The sequence below is a fragment of the Nelusetta ayraudi genome, unplaced genomic scaffold (assembly GCF_046127955.1).
Source record: "Nelusetta ayraudi isolate G7.1 ecotype Tasmania unplaced genomic scaffold, CSIRO-AGI_Nayr_v1 ptg000057l, whole genome shotgun sequence".
Classification (NCBI taxonomy): Eukaryota; Metazoa; Chordata; class Actinopteri; order Tetraodontiformes; family Monacanthidae; genus Nelusetta; species Nelusetta ayraudi.
In genome coordinates, this window is record NW_027466107.1 from 1,153,025 (window position 1) to 1,174,725 (window position 21,701).

At 52.3% G+C, this 21,701-nt stretch overlaps 1 protein-coding gene across 1 annotated transcript in view; it reads right to left on the minus strand.

Moving 5' to 3' along the window:
• The window catches only part of znf385c (zinc finger protein 385C), a 43,649-nt gene extending 30,126 nt beyond the window's left edge, over positions 1-13,523 (minus strand). The window contains exon 1 of the mRNA XM_076038769.1: positions 13,061-13,523. Within this exon, the coding sequence (XP_075894884.1) occupies positions 13,061-13,070 (10 nt within the window). The 5' untranslated portion in view covers positions 13,071-13,523. The remainder of the gene's footprint in view (positions 1-13,060) is intronic.
• Positions 13,524-21,701: the final 8,178 nt, after the last annotated feature.

Below are 21,701 nucleotides of genomic sequence, written 5' to 3' on the forward strand. Positions count from 1 at the left end.
ATCTGCTGGAATTAATTTTCACATTTTCCGAAAAGGTGACGGTTGGATCTGTTCTGCGATCAACAGTTAAGCCACGCGGCAACAGCTTAAGTCTTTCTAATGGCTCGGTGACCGTGGACCCTCTGTGGAAATAAACAAGTTTATTTAATATTGTGAGTCGGTCAGAAGCTGGAGCTTTTCGCGACTGATCTGCAGAAACTGGCCAGATGGTGGCGCCGGCGCAGACGGAGCTCGAAATAAATCCCACGACCGGGTTGTTAAAACAAAGATCTCAACCCTGACAGCCGCAGGTTGGATGAAGGACGGGCCAATGTTAAAAACCAATTACCCTTTGGTTGCTCTTAAGTAAAAAAAGGAAAAATAAAACGTCTCTTGTTCTCAATCAGCTGCAGCCTTTCGGAAAATGAATGAGCTAATTTTATCCAACCTGGGATGTAATTGTTTCAAATCAGCCTGGCGCCTCGGCATCGCTGCCAGAATAATTGCTCATGAGTGCGAAGATTAATCTACACCGCCGCATCTGGAGTGTGTGTGTGTGTGTGTGTGTGTGTGTGTTCATGTTGGCTGCCCGTCGAGGCGTTTGACTGGCTGGATTTCCGTCCGGCGTAGCGGCTAAACAAATGGCAGCAAACAGGTCAACAACAACAACAACGATATGCACAAAGCGGCCAAATATTTAACACGCCAGCGGCTTCCACACACACGTGTGTCAACACATGACGGGCCGTGAAACGGGCCGAGTGTGTGTGGCCAGCTGCCCTTCAAAAACGCTGCTGCTCTTATGGGATCGGCGGCGGAACACCTGCTGACGGAGGAGACGAGGAGTCGCGGCGGCTCTTTTGAAAAAAAAACAAAAAAACGTTGCTGCCAGAAAACGTGGTTCTGCGATCAGCCGGGCGGGGGTTTGGAGAGGACGCGGCGTGCAGGCCACTTGGCGTCCTCCTCTCGTCCCGCTGGGGGGGGGGGGGGGGTCGCTACCGAAATGCGCGTATGCGGCGTGGCGGCGATGATTCTTCACGTTCCTGCGGCCGCCTTGTGTCTTTTCTTCTTTTTTTTTTGGTGAATTAGAAAACTTCATCACGGCGGCGAAGGATTTCGCGCCTCAGTCTGCATCCCCGCTCGCCCTGAAAACCCTCTTGGAACGCGATACTGCCTGACGAGTCTCCAAAACGACAATCGGCGGTGGCCGCCCGCGGCGAGGTGTGCAACACGGCTTCGCTGCAGATCAGGGCTCTTATCTCGGCCGCTGCAGGTGTCTGCAGGAACGAGGCTCTAACAGGATTCTGAAGTCGCTCGTGTCGGACTGGATGAGTGGAGGAGGTGTGATGGGATGGACGCTGGCGGCCGAGGCGGGCGTTAAGAATTGTGAATCCCTGCTCCGAGTTGCAGCAGCAGCAGCAGCAGCGGCAGCAGCGGCAACAGTAGCTCGGTGCTGCCTGCTGCTGCTGTCGGCGGCGGCGCCGCGATAAGGAGCGAGAAGCAATCATCTCTCAGCCCCCCAACCTGCAGCTTCACCCACAGAAGCATCAGCGGCGGCCTGATGCAGGTCAACGTCCCCCCGCAGGTTTTATCTCCGGGAGGCCGAGAGGAAAATAAAATCAGTAAGCAGAAGCAGATTGCTGTTTTGCAGCGTCTGGAGTGTTATTAGTGCATGGGAATCAGCATTATCTCTCTCTCCATCTTTGTCTCTTTATAAACAGCCGCCGCCGCAGCCACTCCATCGCCCGCCTGGGTCAAGGACACGCGGTCGCGGCTGCGTCCTCAGACTCTCAGTGGAAGCGTTTTCTCATTTAGCGCGACTCCAGTCGAGGATTAGGACGCCCCGATCCCGGGGATGAATCTCTGCTCGTCACGCGCGCAGACAGTGAGAGGGGGAGAGAGAGAGAGGGAGAGAGGGAGGAGGGAGAGAGAGAGGGAGAGAGAGATATGGAGGAAGAGGCCGTCAGCTGCTGCGGTCGAGCGGCTGCTGAATTATTAATTTTCTGTTTACGGCAGGCGACAGGTGCGTGACCTCTGTGATGAGCGCCGATGGCGACGGTGTCGAGGGGGAAGCGGTGAGATGAGGAGGGGAGTGGCTGGAGGCGGAGGGGAAGGAGGAGGAAGAGGAGGTGGAGGAGGGAAAGTTTCTGGGGCTGCAGCGGGAGCTGGCGAAGGTGTGTATGGATCCATCCCACCACTTTCTGTCCAGGCTTCCAGCTCCAGGATCGCGGAGCTGCTGGCCTCCGTCTCAGCCGTCATGGGGTGAAGGCGGAGTTACAGCACCTGGCGAGTCGCCAATCAACCATCTGAGCTCACAAACAATTCAGAGTTGCTAATTAGCTGCTAGAGACCTCGCAGTGCGTGAGAAGCAGGAAGAGGAAGAGGAGGAGAAGAACATGGAAACTTACACGCAATAAGGCCCTGGGAATCAAACCTGCAACCTTCTAGCGGGGAGGGGGCGGGGCTAAACCTCCAAACTGCTATAGGCGACCTTGGATCGCTCAAATGATCACTCCACCTCCAACAGGGAGTCGTAATTGGTTCGTGATGAAGCAGCTTGTTGCTGTTGCTAGCTGCTGAAAAAAACCCCCACAGAAGACCACGAAGGGGCAGCTGCGACCAAGTTGGAAACAATGGCTTCACATAAAATTGACGCCGTTAACCGGCCGAAGTGGAGGTAAGAATTGGGATTGACGGATATGCGAGGTGACTACACGACGTGGCTGCAGAGGTGCAGCGAGCGTTCTCTGCAGCAGCGAGGGTGAAAGTCAGGGAGGCAGACGAGGTCGCGCCGAGCCCGCGAGCCGCTCCACGCTGCGCTGCGCTCGGCTGAGTGGCATTTACAGTAACCTTTCCCCTGACTTTTAACAGCCGGCACGGAAACGGCAGAAACACGGATCACTGCGACTCGCTGGGAATCGCAAGCGGCTCTCCCACCGTCGGCGGCCGCACAGCAGCAGCAGCAGCAGCAGCAGCAGCAGCAGCAGCAGCAGCAGCAGCCAGGGGTCGGAGACGGTCTGAACTTGACGCGCACACTTTGGATGAGGAGATTATGAGCGCCAGGAAGTTAGCGTTGGCGTCGAGGAAGAAAGAAATGAAAAAAAAAAGAGGCCAGCGGTGGAGTTTTTGTTTCAGTTTATCACCAAAGAGGCGCTGAAGTGAGTCGCAGGAATTCGGTCCGGTTCACTCGGCCTGAACAATGGCGTCGCAGGAGAATTAGCCATCCATGTAACTGCGTGAACACACACACACACACACACACATTGATAGGAATGTGTGAAAAACCAAACACACACACACACACACACACACACACACTGTGGAGGGAAATATCGCTGAGTTTCCTGGAAAAATGAGCCCTCAAACGTTTATGGAAACGACGGTCATTTGAATAAAGTTCCCCTGATTTGCATTCAAGTCTATCAAAGAGATTTTTTTTTTATTATAAACAGCTGAAGGAAACAGCTCCTTAATAAGGTTGAGCTCGGTGGAACTAGCGTGTCGCTAACATCTTAGCAAGGCACGTCAGTGGAGTCACTTCCTGTTTCTGGACCCCAGGCAGGTTTTGCTTCATCTTCATCCAACAGTTTTAGCCAGAGGCTGCAAACACAGGGCTAAAAGCTTCTCCTCTCTGCCGCTGCAGACTACGGCACCTTTAATCTTTCATGCTTTCATTAGCTTTCGAGGATGTTGCCTCTGCAGCTAATGACATAACTCTGGCGTATCCGGAGCTTTGTTGACCTCTGGCTCACACGCCACCGTCGCCAGCGTGCCAGTCTCGTCCGACCCGCTGGAGCCCGTCTGCTGCTGCTGCCGCCGCCGCCGCCGCCTCCGACAAAGAGGATTTAGCCATAATCTACTTTTAACAGCAGCGGGAGAGCAACCCGCAAGTCCCGCAACAACAACAACATCAACAACAAGAGGAAGGGCTCTGGAGAATTGGCCTAATCAAGGCATCACCAACATCAACCAGGGAACAATTACCTCCAATAAAATCCATTTCTGCTGATTGACTGAGAGAGAGAGAGAGAGAGAGAGAGAGAGAGAGAGAGAGAGAGGGAGAGAGAGAGAGAGAGAAAGAGAGAGAGCGAGAGAGGGAGAGAGAGAGAGAGAGAGAGAGGGAGAGAGAGCCGAGCCGGCGGTTATTTGATTGGACGTGATTACTCCCGAGTCCTTTCTATAGGCTCATGAATAAAGAGAGAAGCTGGTGGCGAGGAGTTGGGGAAAAAAATAATTAAAAGAAAGGATGATGGAGTGAGATGAGCCGCCTGATTGGCAGTAATTGGTTATGTTTGGAAATCTTTAGCTCACATAAATCAAAGTTCACTGAGAAAAAAAGCACAAGAACAAAATGAAACGAACGAAACAACAAAAATAAAAAATGGGATTGTAATGATAACAAGTGGCAGTGTTTATGGTGTTAGCAAACGATCAAACAGGTGTAAGCGTAGCTGGCGGTGTGTGTGTGTGTGTGTGTGTGTGTGTGTGTGTGTGTGTGTGTGAACAATTAGCAGGCAGCACAATCCAGCCTCCTCTCTGCTATTAAATCCCTTCAAAGTGGCTCCAGCTCGAATGAAGCCGACGTCGCTAAACGCGTCGCTGTCACCGAGGCTCAGACCGGCGGTAGGCGGCGACCTCCAGCCTGCACGGCCCAGCCAATGAGGGAGCGCTGAGGAGTGGGACCCCCGCCCCCACACCCGCCCCCGCCTCCCTCCACTGGGGCCCTTAGCTTAACAAATTTTACTCATGCGTCCCCCGAGAGGGGCTGTGTGTAAAGGAAGAAGATTTTTAACCCGCAACCGAGGGAAGACTGCCAGCAGCTGCCGCGCAACTTCAGCTCTCATTAAAAAGAAAAAGAAAAGGCCTAGACGAAGCACGGCGCAGACAGGAAGAGGAGGAAAGACGGAGGAAAGACACTTAAAATATGCAGGGAAATTGATTTCTCGGCTGTCAAAAAAATCCCCCCCAAAAAAACACTCATCAACTCCGCGTCCATGATCAATATGCCAGACAGGCACCCCCGCTCAGAAATGCGAGATGATTAGCCGGTGGTGCTTAATGACTCTGGCACGGCAGACACCTGCACGGCGAGCAGCAGCCTCCTGCCATTAGCTGCAATCACGCAAATGTCACATCGGAGTGACGAGCGACGAGGGAGCAGGCGGTGGGACTCGTTGTATTCCCTCCAGGACTCACAGTCAAGTAGGCCGGCGTGATTAATTGCCCTGAAGAAGCCCTGGATATTTAGCCCTCTGTTTACAGCCTCCTGGGGGGGGAAACGGCTGGGTTTTCACAGATGGACGATGGAGTGGATGCATCTCGGGGGGAGGGTTAAACATCTGACTGGGCATGACCTTTGTGACATCACAAGGGGGTTGGGCGTGTGTGGGGGGGTGGGGGGGGGGGGCAATGGTCAGGACTGCATTATGCATTGTAGAGGATATTTCATGCGGCATGAGAAGCAATGTTCACCGAAAAGCGTAAAATCTCTGAATAAAACATGTGGTTGAGGAATCTTCTTGATGACCCCCCCCTGACCCCCGCCCCCCATCCACCCATCCACCCATCCTAACTCATTTAATAAACATTCTGTCACTCTGCCTCTTCGGAATTCCCGTCTGTCCAAAAACTTAATTACTTTGGCCGCTTTAAAAGATAAAAACTCCAGCCGCTCTCCACTTCCCAAAGTATATAAACAAATATATAAATAATATAAACACAAATTCATCCCCACAAGACAAACATAATCTCTCTCTCTCTCTCTCTCTCTCTCTCTCTGACGCTGCTTTGCATATGCTGTGCAGGCGTATAAACACAGAGAGGCGCCCACGCCGGGCTGGGGGTGAAAGAGCCAATAATCGAGTGTGGATAAAAGACACCCCGTAAACCCCGCCCCCCCCCTTCCACCCTCACTGCACCCCTCCACCCCCCGCCTCTTATCAGCTCGCTGCTGGAGGAGCCGGGAATGAAGGCGTTTACTTAAAATGAAAGAGGCGAGCTTTTGGAGATAAGCCGGGGCGAGAGAGTTAGCGAGAGAGAGAGAGAGAGAGAGAGAGAGAGAGAGAGAGAGAGAGAGAGAGACTCAGCTAAGCTCTTGGATTGGGGGGGCAGAGGAGGGAAGGAAGAAGGGATGGAAGAAAAGGGATGGATGGATGGAATGACGGGAGGAAGGTCGGAAGGAAAGGAGCCGTTTGTGGGTGTGAGAGCTGTTGCCCCCCCCCCCCTTTTTTTTTTCTGTTGTTGCTCTCTCGCTCACAGACAGATTCCTGCTGGCCGCCGCTGTCTGAGCAGCGGGCTGCCACCACTCTGGGCGTGCGGCGGAGCTCGCAGCAGCCCACTTCAAAGCCAGCCGCCGTCACACAGGCTAATGTGGCTAACGGCAGCCAGTGCCCGAGACACAGTGGGGTGAGGGGGGGGTTGATACTCCCTCCGAGACAGGGGAGGAGGAGGAGCGGGGGGGGAGAGGAGGAGGTTTTTGTTCAGGAACACGCCGCCGTGCCAACATTAATCATGTCGACTCTCGTAAAATCATTAGAGCATCATTGCCGCTCTCGACGGCGACGACGGGAGCCAACTTCTGCTGCAGGAGCAAAAGCCAGCGACACTCCTGCACACACACACACACACACAATAAGAGAGCGTTCCTTGTTTTTTATGGGGTTAAACATACTTTTAAGATTGTATTGTGCAGTTTGCCGGACAAACTTCCCACAGTGATGAAAATTTAAACAGCAGCCGTCAACTGTGTTTCTGTAGTTGCTGGATTTATGTGCATCATGGGCCTTTGGACTGACGCACTTGTGTTGGTGTGCTTGTGTGGGATTTTTTTTTTTAACCCCCCCGCCCCCGCTGCCGCCCCCCCCCCCCCCACACACACACACAGTCAGCAGATTTTATTTTCAGCACACATGAAGCATTCCCGACTAAATTCCCTTTCCTGTCTCTCGAAAACAGCCACAGAAGATAATAAATCAGCTGCGCGAAGGCGTTTTCATCTACATCCATCTCTTTTCCATCGTCACTTATCGTGCACTCAGGGTCACTGGGTGGCCAGTAGCTGTCTCAGAGCGAGGGAGTGAAGGCGGAGTTACAGCCCGGACAAGTCGGCGGTTCATCACTGGGTCGCACGGAGACAAAACGTAAAAAACATCCACACTCACACTGAAGCGAGACGCAATGGCTGTCGGGTCTCATGAATAAATAAATATTCTCACAAACTGCGAGTTGAAGTATATTTCTTATTTCACAAAACAAAGTGAGAGAATATGAAAGACTTCATGCCAAATAAAGGGTCATAATTCGAAAATGGTTTTGGAGTGTTAACATTGGATACGAGCAGAAACCCATTTTATCTTCTAAAGGCTGTTTTGGAAGACGGCGACTTGGACTTTAGTCTTGTTGGTTTTTCTGGTGAAGCGGCTGTTCTGCTTCCTTCCTCTCTGCGTATTTCACGGGGAAAATGAGAGCTATTTGCACAGATATGATTGGACTTTAATCCTGCAGCTTCTCTCATTACCGGCGACGACCGACGGCTGAAAAAAGGACGACCGTCTCGTCTCATGTTGACTCGCTGGCTGTCGGCTTGTCGTGTGACCGGGGGGGGTGGTCATCGGTCACCGCTCCTGGGCCGTGCGGCTGCTGCCTCTGGATGGCGGTTTGATGATGACTGGGAATATTTACTTGAGAGGGAGCAGAAGCAGCAGGAGGGCTTGAGAGGGAAATCTCCCTTTTTCCAGCTCTCAGTTCCACTCTGGCTTTGAAGGCCTTTGCACAGTGGAGCCGCTTTTTTTTTGGGGGGGGGGTTCTTTCTTTCTCTTTGTGAAAAAAAATAAATGATTAACGATGCTAGATGGTGGAAAAAAAGAAAGAGGAAGCATTTTTTTTTGAGGGGGGGGGTGTTGATCAAGGTCAGTTTCCCTGAAGGTTCTGACACGGCGGCTGTGCAGAGTGGACGTGATGTTCAACTCGCACATTCAGTGAATTTCAGTGAGTCCAAAAAAAATCCTGCAAGTCTGAAAAAAAAATAAGGATTTTAAATAAAACCAAAAAAAGAGGAAGATATTCATGGATTCCATAAAAGTTGTAATGGTTCTCGGACGCTGCCTTTAGACGGGGTCGGGGGGGGGGGGGGGGTTGGGGGGTGGGGGAAAGTCAAAGAAGGGTCGTGGTCTCTTTTCCCTTTCAATTTTCCTTCAGTCATTTTGCTCTTCATACACTGAATGTTCCTGCGTCCTCACACTCGTTTACTGGCGTCTTCGGGCCTCTTGCTGCGTCTGCGTCGCCTCCTCCGCTCCCTGCGAGGCCCTTAGCTCCCGTCCGGCGCCACGTGGCAGCCAAGGTCAGAGCGTCAAGAGGAGGACAAGCTGGCCACTTGACTGGAAAAGCTGCTGCTGACTAATTAATTCACCCCCCCGACCCCCCCACCACACACACACACACACACACACACCCTCTCTCCTCCTCCACCAGCACCATCCCCCTCTTCCGCGACCTCCATCCTTCTCGTCGGCGCCCGAGGAAAGAGGGGCCGAGCGGGTGGGTGAGGGGGAGGGGGAGGGGACACAGGGGACCGTTTCTCATGCTGTCACCCCCCCCCCCCCCCCCCGCTGGGAGGCACACGCGCCCGCCGGCGATCCAGATGCCGTCACTTCAGCGGGATGGCGGCCCGATCAAAGCGGCCGAGGCTGCGACAACACAGAGTGGCTCCTCGCGCTCAGGCCCCCCCCCCTCCCGTCCCCCCTCCTGCACAGCGCGACATATGTCACAGAGCACAAGTGCTGCCAATATCACATTCTGATGTACAAACAGACTGTTTGGAGAAACACTTTCTTTTTTTCATCTTTTCTACTTGCAAGGAGGCCACAGCAGAGTGACTGTGGCGCTGAGGCCCTTTCACAACAAGAGCGGGGAGCTTGATTACTTGGTATTACTGTCTGAAAATAAACTTGGTGAGTCTGGATGCAGCGTTTGACTCAACCTTGTCCAGTCATGAGCAAAGAAAAGCATGTTCACGACTCACCTCTCCCTGTCTCGAAGAGGGAGGGATGCTGATTGATTCACAGGTTGGAGCGTTCTGGTTTTTTTTTAATTTTTTGATGAAATGGATGTGCGAGAATCCAGACGTGTCATCGACTCTCGGCTGGCCAGCGGGGACGTACAGTGTAAGTGGCTGTCGCAAATTCATCATGACATTTGACCTCTGTGCCTGGCTGAACTTTGACCCCATCTGAGAGTCGAGCCTCCGGGTCGCAGTTGACTGACAGGCTAATTTCAAAAAGAGTGCCGCCCACTCGCGCTGCTCCCTGACTGGTTCATAAATGCAACTCGCTGCACTTCTAAAAACAATCTCACATTAACATGTAAATGTGTGTGTGTGTGTGTGTTTTTCTTTCTTTTTCTTTTTTTTTTTTTTTACTCTTGCTGGCTGTGATGTTTTATTTTATCGCTGCTGCCTGATTGTTTGGGAGGACAGAGATAAACAGAGCATCTGATCTGGGTGAAGACACACAAACAGCTCAAGACGATCAACACAAGACACAAAAAATGCGCATCTCATCAACTGCTTCTTTTGTCGAAATCCGTAATCCATAAATTCAACTCTCATCTTTGATTGGGGAGTTTGTTTTTGCCTCTTTTGTCAGACCAACATGCAAATGTGACGATTTGAAGGCTTTTTGTTTTGTTTTAGGAACTAAAAAAGTAAAAACAAAACAAAACTGCAGCCGTACGAACAACAGAAGATCTCCGGTGATGCAAGTCACCTGATGTTCCCTCAACCAGCGCGCTTTCTAGGAAACCTGCATGCAAGGACAGTTGTTAGCGGTTAGCGTTGCGCAGGGAACACAGTGCGATCGTATCAAAGGCATCCATCAAAGAGGAGCTGCTATTTTTCAGCAGCAGCAGCAGCAGCAGCAGCAGCAGCAGCGCCGCCTCGCACACGAAAAAAACCAAAACCAAGCACAAGACGGAGAGGAGAAGGTGTGAGTCATGACTCAAAATACGGGCCTCCTCATAAATACGACTCCTGAAAAGCATCCAAACATCAGAGGCCTGACGCGGCGCTACCACAGAATCCTCCTGCTGTTTGTTACGCTGCCGCATCGCCGTCTCAGCCTCGCGACCAAAGATGAAACCTCAGACAAAAGAGTGACAGCAGCGAGCGCCGGCAAAAGAGACGAAAAAAAAAAAAACAAACTGATAATAGGTATGGAAATAAAGAGTTGTGGAGTGACGACGCGTCCCCTCGCTCCTGTTACCTGGAAGCAGGCGGCTGACAGGCGCATTAAAGTGAAAAAGAGCCGCACACGTACATCGACTTCCGCATAAAAAAAAAAAAAAAAAAGAGGGCTGGAAGTCGGCGCCACGGGGACAACATATAAAATGCATTAGGACGGCGGGCCGAGGCGATAAATATGAAATAATGCACTGTACCGGCTGGTGCAGCGGCCGCCCAGCTCCCCGGCGACGGCAGGCTAACGGCTGAGTTAATGAAAAATAAAAAGTCAGTTTGACGGCAGATTTGTCATGTCGAGGGGGGAGGAGGCATGTTTGTTGAGCTAATAGAGCGCTGGGCTGTGTGTGTGTGTGTGTGTGTGTGTGTGTGTGTGTGTGAGACGGAGGGACGAGGAAGAAACAGTGCAGCAGGACCTGGAGAGCCGCCACCTTGGTCCCTCTGGCCCAGGAGGGATGAACAAGGAGACAGGAGGCTCAGAAAACCCATCAATATGTGTTGCAGCCGCCGCCGCCGCCGCCACTCACTCTTTGCCTTTTGCACACACACGCAATCGCGCACGCACACACACACACGCTGTACGGAGGAGCAGACGAAGAGTTTCGCCCCCATCCAGGCCGACGCAGCCGCCTTTTCATTAACTCTCCCACCGCTGGAAACAGACGTCCAGTAGAGCTGATCGCCCCCGCCCCCCACTGCCACACCCCCTCCGGCCTCGACATGAAAGGTGGCGGGACGCCCCGCGGCCGGGCGGAACCTCCGGTCGGGCTCGGCTCTGAGGAGACGCCGTTGTTAAACCAACAACAAAAAAAACTACAGGGGAACAAAAACCCGACATTCCAGTTCCGTCCCTCTAATGGCCCCCGTCAGCCTGTGGCAGCCACCCCCCGACCCCACCCTCAGCCCCCCTGACCCCACCCTCACCCAACCGACCCCCGGCACCCGCCCCGACTCAGACTGTAACCCTAACCCCATGTAATTAGGCCTGATCAAGACGAGGAGCCATTTAGCGCAGATTAGCCTCGACTTCCCGCTGCATTCCCTCTCCCGCCACTGCCGACCTCAGATGGTGAAGATAAACACAGCCCCCCCCCGCCCCCACGACCTCACCCCCCAGGGGGACAGACCCTATAATCAGGCCTCCCATGGACACGCAACCTGTCTCTTGCCCCAGGCCAGGAGGGGAGGCTGGGTGAAGCAGCGAGGCGAGGTCGACCCCCCCCAAACCCTGGACTTCCTCTTCCACTGGCTGCTGCAGGAAATATGTTTTTATTTACAAGGACGCAGAGTTCCGCTTCCACAGTCCACCGCGTTCAGAGGATAATAACAGTTTTAAAAAAAAAATTGAAAAAAAAAAAAAAAACCTCTCTCCCAGTGGCATCGAACGCTTTCTGACTCGTCACGCTGTGTTGCTCGTCGCTGACAGGCTGGCTTTTAATTTCTAGTTTTTAAAGGGGCGACGTCGCAGTGGAGGTGGAAGCGGCTGAAGGCCTCCAGCGGTCAGCAGCTTGACCTCAGCTCTGCTGTCCACCGGGCGGCTGCAAGGCAGTGACGGCTGGACAGACTGGAGCCGCAGGACGAGGAGTTGGTCGTTGAGATTTAACCGTTTTTATTTTTCCCTGCAGCGGCGGTGGCGGTGGCGGCGGTAAATATCAGCTAATGTGGCATCCATTTGCATGAGTCATTGACCCCGACCAGCCGAAGCCATTTTAGGAGCAACGGAATCTCGGAGCGTCGCGCAACCTCCCGCACAGCTGCGCCACGGCCCTGCACGTGCACGGCCCAGGTTGCCAACGACGCCATCAGCCGTATAGATATTTAGGGGAAGAAAAAAAACATGCAAATAATAGACGAAAACAAAAAAAAAAACATCTGATCATTTTAACTCTTCAGTGCCCTCCGTCTGCTGCGTTGTCGTTTGTGAAACGAAGGGAAATGCAGCCGGAACGCCGGCCAGCACTGAATCAGTTTCAACATCCCAGATCTCAGATCATCCATAAAAAGAAGAGCTGCGACTCTCTCAGTCGGAGTTTACTGCGCAAAGTATTTAAATGATTCAACCGGGAATTTAAAGGGCCTCCATGATCAGCTGGCACATTTTTCAAACGCAATATTTTCCCCGGCCAAGTTTGGAGCTTTGCGAGAGGAGGCCGCGGAAAGAAAGCGTCTGAACTCTCAGAACGGTGGGATTCACGTCAAGGTGTGCAGCCCACACGTCCCAGTGGGTTTGACAATCAAGAATCAGCTCCAGTCAGAGAATGGAGAGAGGGAAAAGACATCCAGCAGCGGTGCTCTGCTGAATGATGGCGCTCATTAAACAACTGCTGATGGGGAAGCAAGGTGCAAAAAAAAAACACCAACAACATTCCAGAGAGGAAACTAGAATCACGACGGCGGGGGTTGAACTTGCAGCAGAAGCACGCGGGCTCCGGGGGGGCTGGGGTGGAGGGCTGCGACCCTCCGCACATTAGCACGAGCGACTGGAAAACTTGGAGAGCTTAAAAATTTTTTTTTTTTTTAATTAATAAATAAAAAAACAACGACCAAAAATAAGAAACCGACAAAACGCCTTGTTGGAACGCAGCCGCCGCCGCCGCCGCGCGCTCAACCACAACGTGCTCGTGATAACAACTGAACGCGCTCTCATTACACACTCGGCGTTCCATTGATCAGCTCGCGCTCCGAGCGCGCGCCTTCCTTCCGTTTCTTCCTCTGCGCTGCTGACTGACGGGCTTCTCCTTCTCCTCCTCATTTTTTTAAATTTTTTTTTATTAAAAAGCAAAATGTAATAACATAAACATCAACGTCATCACCATTGTCGCGCGACTCCAGGTGCGTTCCAGCACTTACCGATCAGCATGGTGCGTCCGCAGCCGTGCGCGCGTCTCTCCAGTTTTTTAGGCGTTAAAAAAATGATGAAGCGGCGGTGCAAATCCCTCCACCTCCTCCCTCCCACGCGCAGGACACGAGATTTTACGCACTTTTATCCTCCTCGCGAAGCCGCATGCAAGAGGCGCACAGGTGCGGAAGAAACGAAGGCGTCCTGCGCACTTTGTAAAAAAAAAAAAAAAAGAAAGAAAGAAAGAAGAAGAAAAGAAATGTTGCGCACGCGTCTCTCCTGGACTCCGAACTCTTCTTATTCCCTCCTTCTGTCTCGACCAATCCAGCGACAAGCCTCCGGTCCGGTCCGGTTCCTGCCGATGCGTCCAGTCAGTCCCGCCGGTTAAAATCCTGCAGCCGCTGCCGCTCCGCACGATCCGGCAGGAGGCTGAAGAAGACTCGGGCTGTGGGAGAGAGAGGCTGGGTGTAATTGGCTGCTCTCTCTCTCTCTCCCTCTCTCTCTCTCCCTCTCTCTCTCTCTCTGCTCAACCTCCTCCTCCTCCCTCCTCCTGCTGCTCCACCTCCTCTGAGCACCTTTTTCACACAGGAATGCACAGCTGGGGAAATTAGCTGCTATTCTCTCCCATCTGCACAACTTGGCAGCGCGCTTGCCTCCGCCTGCCTCGTCAAACTTATTGTCTCGCAGGTCGGCGGCGCTGATCTGACGTGTCGGGTTGCGGATGCGTGACGGTGGGAACAAGGAACGGAGGAGGGGGTGAAACGAGCAGCATCGGGCAGGTGAGGGCTGAAAAAGGGGAGAGTTGACGTCGGTAAAATAAAATCAAGATCGCAGCCGCTTCCGCCTCACCTCGACGTGCGCCGAGGCTCCCGGGGGGGTTTGTGTCATCCGCGAGGCTCTTTCTGAGCTTGGCGGACGGAAAGAATTCTGTCCATTGGGAAACTGCGGCGGCCAAATGCTCAGACGACAAAATGACAGAGGAAAGGCAGAACAGAGTCCCCGTGCGGGCCGCCGTGGTGTCGTTCCAGCATCTGGAGGATGCCAGCACCCTGCTTTCCAACTGTATCCTGGAAAAAGGAGGCGCTGCAAGTTGCGCTCGCGCAGACGCAAACTTGCGCAAACCGACATGAACGCGGCTCCCGGCTAGCTGGACCGTTTGACTGAAAAAGTGTGGCGACGGAGGTGCGTTTTCAGCCTAAATACTCACAGGCTAACTGTGTTAGCAACTCTGTTTCGAGGCAAGCCTGCACTGTTGCATCTTCCCAACACCTCAAGTCAGTAGCTGCGCTTCCATGACCCCTAGAATTGAAAAAACTGGAAACTTGGAAGACCTCTCCAACATGGCTGAAAGGTTTTGACGCTCCCAGCGGGTGGTTTTTCAGATGCATCCATACAGAGGTATATGTCATGAAACACTTTGCATTTACATGTCAGTGGACGTGATGTACAGGGTCACGTGACCAGTTCACTGACCAGCGAAAAGGGGGAGGAGACGTAATATTTTTTTTCTTAACAAGCATTATTGACAGCAAACAAGCGTGAACAAACAAAAGCAAACGCGAGATTTTACGAGAGCTAAGGCCTGCGAATCGCAACTGTGCTTTGTTGAAATGTTAGAAATATCGCTTTTATTTTGGGAAAAACTGTAATGGAAACGCAGCTAGTGACAAGTCATCTCTGCTCTGTTGTGATGGAAAATGGATGGGAAAATGTTTGGGTTGGAAAATGTCAGCAGAGCCTCCGCCGACATCAAGGTAAAACGCTGTTTTTTTTTTCGGCGAACCGTCCCTGTAACCGGTGGAGGCGGCGGCGTGATGGGAGAAATGTAGACGTTCGGGGAAAAAGGAGTGGGTTGGGGGAGGGAGGAGGAGAAAAAAAAGAACATTTCCCTCAGGCACAGCTTTTCCATTTGTGTTCTCGGGTAAAGTGTGATTTGCATGCTCTTGTCGAGGCGTTCGCCCGCTGCGACTGACTGACATCCACTGCCGCCTCCTCCCTCGCCGCCTCCTTCCTTTGTGCCCCTTCCTGTCGGAGCGGCGCGGCGCTCCTGCGACACACATTCTGGGACCTGCCGATATTAAATTTTAGGTGCATTTAAATTGCGTGTGTGTGTGTGCGTGTAAGCAGCGAGGCTCGGTGCACCTCGGTGCTCGTCTGTCCTGGTGCTCGGCCACAGCTCATCTCCCAGGCTGCTATCAGGAACTTAATTACAGTGTGGAATCGCTCCCTCGCCGCCTCTCTCCCGCTCTCACTTCCTCTTCCTGCCGCCTCAAACTACGCGTCTGCCTCTTTCGTTTTGTCTTGTCTTCAACTTTTGCCTTTTTTTTGGGAGGGGGGGCAACGACTGCTGCCCTCGTCCACGTGACGAAAAGTTCATCCAGTGTCTTTTTTTTGTTTTATTAACCTTTTTTTTTTGTTTACCAGCCTGTTTGCCCGAGACGGCTCCGATTCATTTCCCTTTTTGAAAATGTACATTGCCCGTCTAATTCCTCTGCAAAAGCCGTCTCGCCTGCAGAAAGTTATGAGCAGAGGATAAAACAAGACAGATATCTGAGGGGAAATGTGACATATTGCCTCTGACAGGCGGCCGTGTGGAGCGTGAGCCGTCCTTCCCTCGACCGTTCCAGGCTTCTCTGTCGCGCTCGCTCTCTCTCTGCACTCACCCAGGTGGCAGCGGACCCAGCGCCACCCCCCCACCTCGCCAGAGGGGACAGCAGAGTGCAGGGAACGGGGGCAGCTGGGCTTCCCTCCAGCCTGGTGCCGAACCCGGCCGAGCGCTGGCAGGCAGGAAGGGCTCCAGCCCCTCCAATCACCGCGGCCTCGGCCAAGACGATGCGCCTTCAGCTCGCTTTCCGCTGAAACGCGGCCACTCTGAAGAACTCGCCGTGGCAACATGTGCCGGCGCTGGCAGCTCACATCAAAGGCCGGAGTCAACGGAGGCCGGTCGCGCTCTGAGCCGTTTTGAAGATCTTGTGGTTTCACCCCAGAAAGTTGTTCAAGGCTTTGAAAGCCGGCGGCAACGTGCTCGCACTTAACAGTCTGACTGTCGAGCGTGCAGAGTCAGCAGGCTTGCTGCTGTCGACTGGCGGCTCACAGTTGTCAATAAAGGTTGAATTTGAAACACCAGTGCAGAGTTGTTGACTCGCAAAAGAGGCAGAAGCGTTCTTTGGCTTTGAAAACCAGGCACCTGGCCTGGTTTTCAGAGAGAACTGAGGATAAGTTAGTCGAGGTCGAAATCTTGAGCCTTGAACTTTCTGGCTAACTCTGCGTTAGCTACGCTACAGCTCCCTGTTGGTGTCAGCCTATTAGCCGTTAGCATCTCATGTCTGTCAGTCCAGATTCGGTCAAAACCGCCAGGTTATCTCTTTTCTCTTTCTTTTTTGTCGAGACAAAATGAATGGTGGGTAGCCAGAGCATGTGAACGAGCGGACAGGCTTGAAAGATTGTTCAACTCGTCCGTTCTGCAAAGAAAAATAGAATTGGAAAGAAGGTGGCTCGCTAGCTACTGACACTGATATCTTCTGGCTCAACTGACAGAACCAGTGTAGGGATGCAGACACGCAATGTGTTCATTTTGAAACCGTCTGGAAATATGTTAAATGATTCCAGCAGCGAATATTATAATAATATAGGCATCGGCTTTCTTACTACTCACTACTCAAATAAGCTGGAGTCACTGTGCAAAATATGAGGGGTCAACCTTGATTATTAAAATAGGAGCTCCCACGGTGACAAAGTCAGGCAGAGGGGTAACTGTGCACCAAGGTTGTTAGCTGTCACTTCCCTCTGTCTCTCTGTCTCTCTCTCTCTCTCTCTCTGTCTCTGTCTCTCTGTCTCTCCGCTGGCAGCAGTGACGGAAGCCACAGTGAATCGATGGTAATCTAAAAACGGAGAGACGTTGTTAGCGGGCTCGAAAAGGGCGTCGAGGTGACGCGACTTATTGCTGACGTAGTGATGTGTGAGCAGGCAAAAAAAAAAAATGATCTCAACAGATTCCAAGCAGCTTGTTGCGGTTGTTGCTAAGAGACACAATAAAGTGGCAGGGGGGTAAAAAAAAAAAAAAGGATGCGGAGAATTAAAATCCCAGCGTGGCCTGTGAGTGCCACATTTAACACAACAAGTTTTATACGCTTCGAAATAAATCACAGCTCTGCTCGTCAGCTGCTAATAACAAGCTTTGTGTCGACAGGGGTGGTGATGGGTGAAGTTACTTCAGCAGACCAGTAGGGGCACTCTACTCTTTTTGTTCAACAACATGCTTCCGAGCCATTTGATGCCACCAAGAACATCACACCGTGCATTGTATCGTATCGTACCGTATCACGCTGTATTCTGTATTGCATGGTATTGTACTCTATCGTGTATCATCATATCGCGTCCTGCTCTATCCTGTATCGAATTGTAAACCAACAACCCAGCTTTATGAGCTCACGCTTCAAAAGCATCCGGACAAATTGCTCAGGAGTTTATGAAAATTGTTGTATTTCTCAAGCCAAAGTCTCACGCCTGGAAAATAATGAGTGTCAGGCTAATTGACGGACAGCCTCTCTCTCCCTCGCTCTCTCACCTTGCCGCTCCTCTTTCTCTCCGCTGTTCTGAGCCGCCGGCCCCTTCAATTAGATCCTCGACCTGCCACCGAGAGGCCGGCTAGGTTGCCTAATGAGTGGCACCGTCCGCCTCCGTCAAGCAGCTGATTCTTTAAACTAACAGCTCTCTCTCTCTCTCTCTCTCTCTCTCTCTCTCTCTCTCTCTCCTCACCGAGTAAAGTTTTGGACGTCAACTCAGGTGGAAACTCCTTCCTCCACCCCTCCTTCTTATTGCTTTTTCTTATTTTCACGACGGGCAGCCGAAGCTCTCAGTCTCTCTGACAAACAAACAGCAAGTGGAGGGCAGCGGAAGGGAACGCACCCCGACAGTGGAGTCGAGCGACTCAGCCGGCTACCTCACTGACTGACTGACTGACCCGGCTAAGTGACAGACAGACAGACGGGAGATGGGCGGAGCTACTGGAGCCATCAGACGAGGGAGGCGGATGCTGACGGGTGGAGGTGTGTGACGAGCGGCCCTGAGGTGACAGCCTGGTGCAGCAACAGAGGCGATGAGGCAGGTGTCACATCTCGCCTGGCATTGACTTTTCTCCCCTTCACTCCCCCCCCTCACCCCCCCATTTAAAAAAATACAATATTGAAGAAGAGAAAACAAAAAAAAAGAAAAGAAAGAAGAGCAGGTTTGATGCTTTTACAATCACCAGCCTGTAATTTAATCAATTCAAATCAACACTATTAGACAGAAGCATCATGGCGGCTTCGGCCCAGAAACAGGAAGTGTTTTTTTGGTTGTGGATTTTTTTTTTAACAACCTGGCAGCAGCCAAAGACATTATTCTTACAAATTGACTCCCCCCCCCCCCACTGCAAAGTGTTGATGAATGATTTATAATGCGCCGATAAAAAAAACATTAGTTACAACTTATTACACCGCTTGTAAATCTTTGCCAGAAGACGGCGACGTCACAGTGCACGAGTTTAAAATGACAGCGAGAGGTGGGGGGGGGGGGGGGGGGTACTCGACAAGAACTGCTGATAAATGAACCTCGCTGCATGGGATGCTAAGGCTAGCCGGGGGAAGACATGGAGGTGTGGGCGTGTGTTTTTTTGGAAAGCGTGAGCTGCAGAGCGACAGCGTGTGAGAGAAGTGCACGTTGCGTTGCAGGATGATGATGATGTTGTCAGCCGCCGTCAATGAGGAGAGACGTGAAACACAGCCATGATCAGGGCGGAGGAGGGGTGGAGGAGTTGTCATGTCAGCATGATGCTGCAGAGGGAGTGTGTGTGTGTGTGTGTGTGTGTGTGTGTGTGTGTGTGTGTGTGTGTGTGTCTCCATCTCGTCACAACGGGGGAGAAGACGCCCCATTTAGCATCTTTGTCACATATGGTTTCACAGACAGACAAATACCAGAGGAGACAGACCCAGCGTGTGTGTGCACGTGCATGTGTGTGAGTGTGTGTGAGAGTGGGGGGGGAGAGGGAGAGAGGGAGAGAGAGAGAGAGAAAGAGAAAGTGGGAGAGGGGGAGAGAGAGAGAGAGAGAGGGGGGGGGAGAGAGAGAGAGAGAGAGAGAGAGAGAGGGAGAAGCCACTGTAAGGAAAGAGGATGAGGTTCCCCAACATAAATAAATCATCGGCGCTGCCTCGTGGCTCACAAGTGGAGGGATGATGGAAACAGGTGGAGCTACAAAGTGTCAGATAAACTCATTTGTGCATGTGTGTGTGTGTGTGTGTGTGTGTGTGGTCAGGAGGTGTAGCAGAGTTTTTGCTTCTAGACACTTGGAGGTAAAGTGAAGGCAGAACATCACGATCATCACTGAAAAAATAAATAAATAAATAAATAAATTCATTAATTAATTTAAAATCCTCCAGAAACCAAAACAGAAACTCATCAGCCCTTCGCTCGTTCTGCCCTTTCCAGCGTCGGAATGCGACAAGCTCCTCTCGCTGGGCTCCTTCATAAGGCAGCGACTGTGACTAATGCAGCCGAATGAATTAATAATGTGGGACTTTACTTTTATTCTTTTAATTGCTGCCTCGGCGCCATGCTGAAAAAATATATCCATAAAAAAAAATCCTCCAATCTGCCAATACCAAAACCCAATTTGGTGTTTCTGTCCTTTACTATCTCAGCGAGCTCCTTTGGATTGCTGGGCTTCGCAGTGTGGAATTCAAGAGGGAGAGAAGGAGGGCGGGAGGGAGGGCGGGAGGGAGGGAGGAGAGGAGAGAAGCGGTGCTGATTTGAGATGCGACACAATCCAGAATCAGGGATGAGAGGATTCTGGAAGTGAGAGCGGAGAGAAATCCAGCAGATGAGCCGCCGGTGACCCAGTTGAAACACGAGTGGGGGGGGGGGTTTAGGCTGCGCTCGGGAAATATGACCGTGTCTGACACACCTGGTGACGGGGTGGAAAATGTGTGAAAAAACAAAAAGAGATGTAAAACGTGGCCAAATGGTTTTGGGGGGAGGAGAAAAAGACGGAAACTCTGTGACTGAGCTCCGCCTCCGACTCTTAACCTGCCGCTGGCCTGTCCGTGGAGGCCTGCCGGGCCGGAGGAGAGACCCAGACGGATGGAAAAAAAAACGAAGCTGGAGCTAAAAAAAATAATTTCACCACTAGATGTCGTAGTTTTACGATGCACAGAAACAAAAACAAACCGGTTCCCTGCACTTCCTCAGCAGCTTCCGATCTGTTTGCATTTACTTAAATGTGTGTGTGTGTGAGAGTGTGTGTGTGCGTGTTGTGTGTGTGTGTGTTGTGTGTCGTGTGTGTGTGTGTGTGTGTGTGTGTGTGTGTGTGTGTGTGTGTGTGTTGTGTGAGTGTGTGAAGCAGCTGAGGCACAAGGAGACAAAAAGCGGAGAAGGTGGAGCGCCGGGCACGACCGCGTTCATTCTGCTGCCAGTGCGCGACATGAAACAACGCTGCAGTCTCGGCTCTGTGTGTGTGTGTGTGTGTGTGTGTGTGTGTGTGTGTGTGCGCGCACGCGCGTCTGTTTGTGTATGTGTATGTATGAGTGCACATCTGTGCCGCAACGTCCTGCGGAGGGCCACGTCCACGTCGCCGCACGTCTTTGTAGCCGCCGTCGAGCCCCGACACCCGGCTGCTCCCGCCCCACCCTGCACCCCCGAGGTCACATGACCGCTGCGAGGTCCTTGTTGCTGTTTTATTTTTTCCTTCTCCTTCTTCTTCTTCTTCTTCTTCTTGTGCGATCATTTCCCGTGGCCAGCTGTCGGGGCCGATCAGGGCGCCACTTGGGTCGTAACGCTGACTCGTCCAGACAGCTCCACTCCGGGGGGACGGGATGAGGGAGGAGGGGCTTCTGTTGGCTGAGCACAATCTGCAGCGAGGGGTTGGGGCGGGGGGGGCTGACCCCTCCTGCATGCCTCCACACACACACACACACACACACACATGCATGCGCATGAGCGAATAAACAAAACACAGGAGAGCGTGCACGTCACCACGGATCCCGCGTGCACGGCGGCGGCCGTGTGACTCACTCCAGCTTCACCAAGCGGCTCGTCGGCTCCTCGTGGGTGTTACGAGTGAGCTCGTCACTGTTAGGAACCTATGTGTATGTATAATGTATGTATTAAACGACAACAGAGGAATCACGCAGAGCCGGTTCTCGATGCACCGCAGGGGTTCGCGGTACACGGGTGAGCGCGTGTCACCCCCGTAATCTGCGACGCTGTTTTTGTCATAGCGGCTGAGAAGGAGAAGAAGAAGAAAAATCCCGCTTGTTAATAATAGAGCGGGAAGAAAAAGAACAGAAGAAGAAGAAAAAATGGGAGGGAAGGGGTAAGGAGGGGGGGTGGGGGGGAGTTTGACAGAAACAGGCTAACGGAGCGCCGAGCGAGACAAACGTTCGGTGAGGCTGCTGACTGACAGACGAGTCGGAATTATAGATGGGGGCGGAGACAGGATGTCGATGTGATGGCAAGACAATGGATGGATGGATGGATGGATGGACAGATAGACGGAAGACTCAGTCAGTCAGCGGAGGGGGGAGGGGCGGGAGGGTTCGGGGGGGGGGAGGCCGTGTCTCCCATTTTTTTTCTTTCTTTTTAATCACTACACAGAATCAGGAGGAGCTGATAATTGTC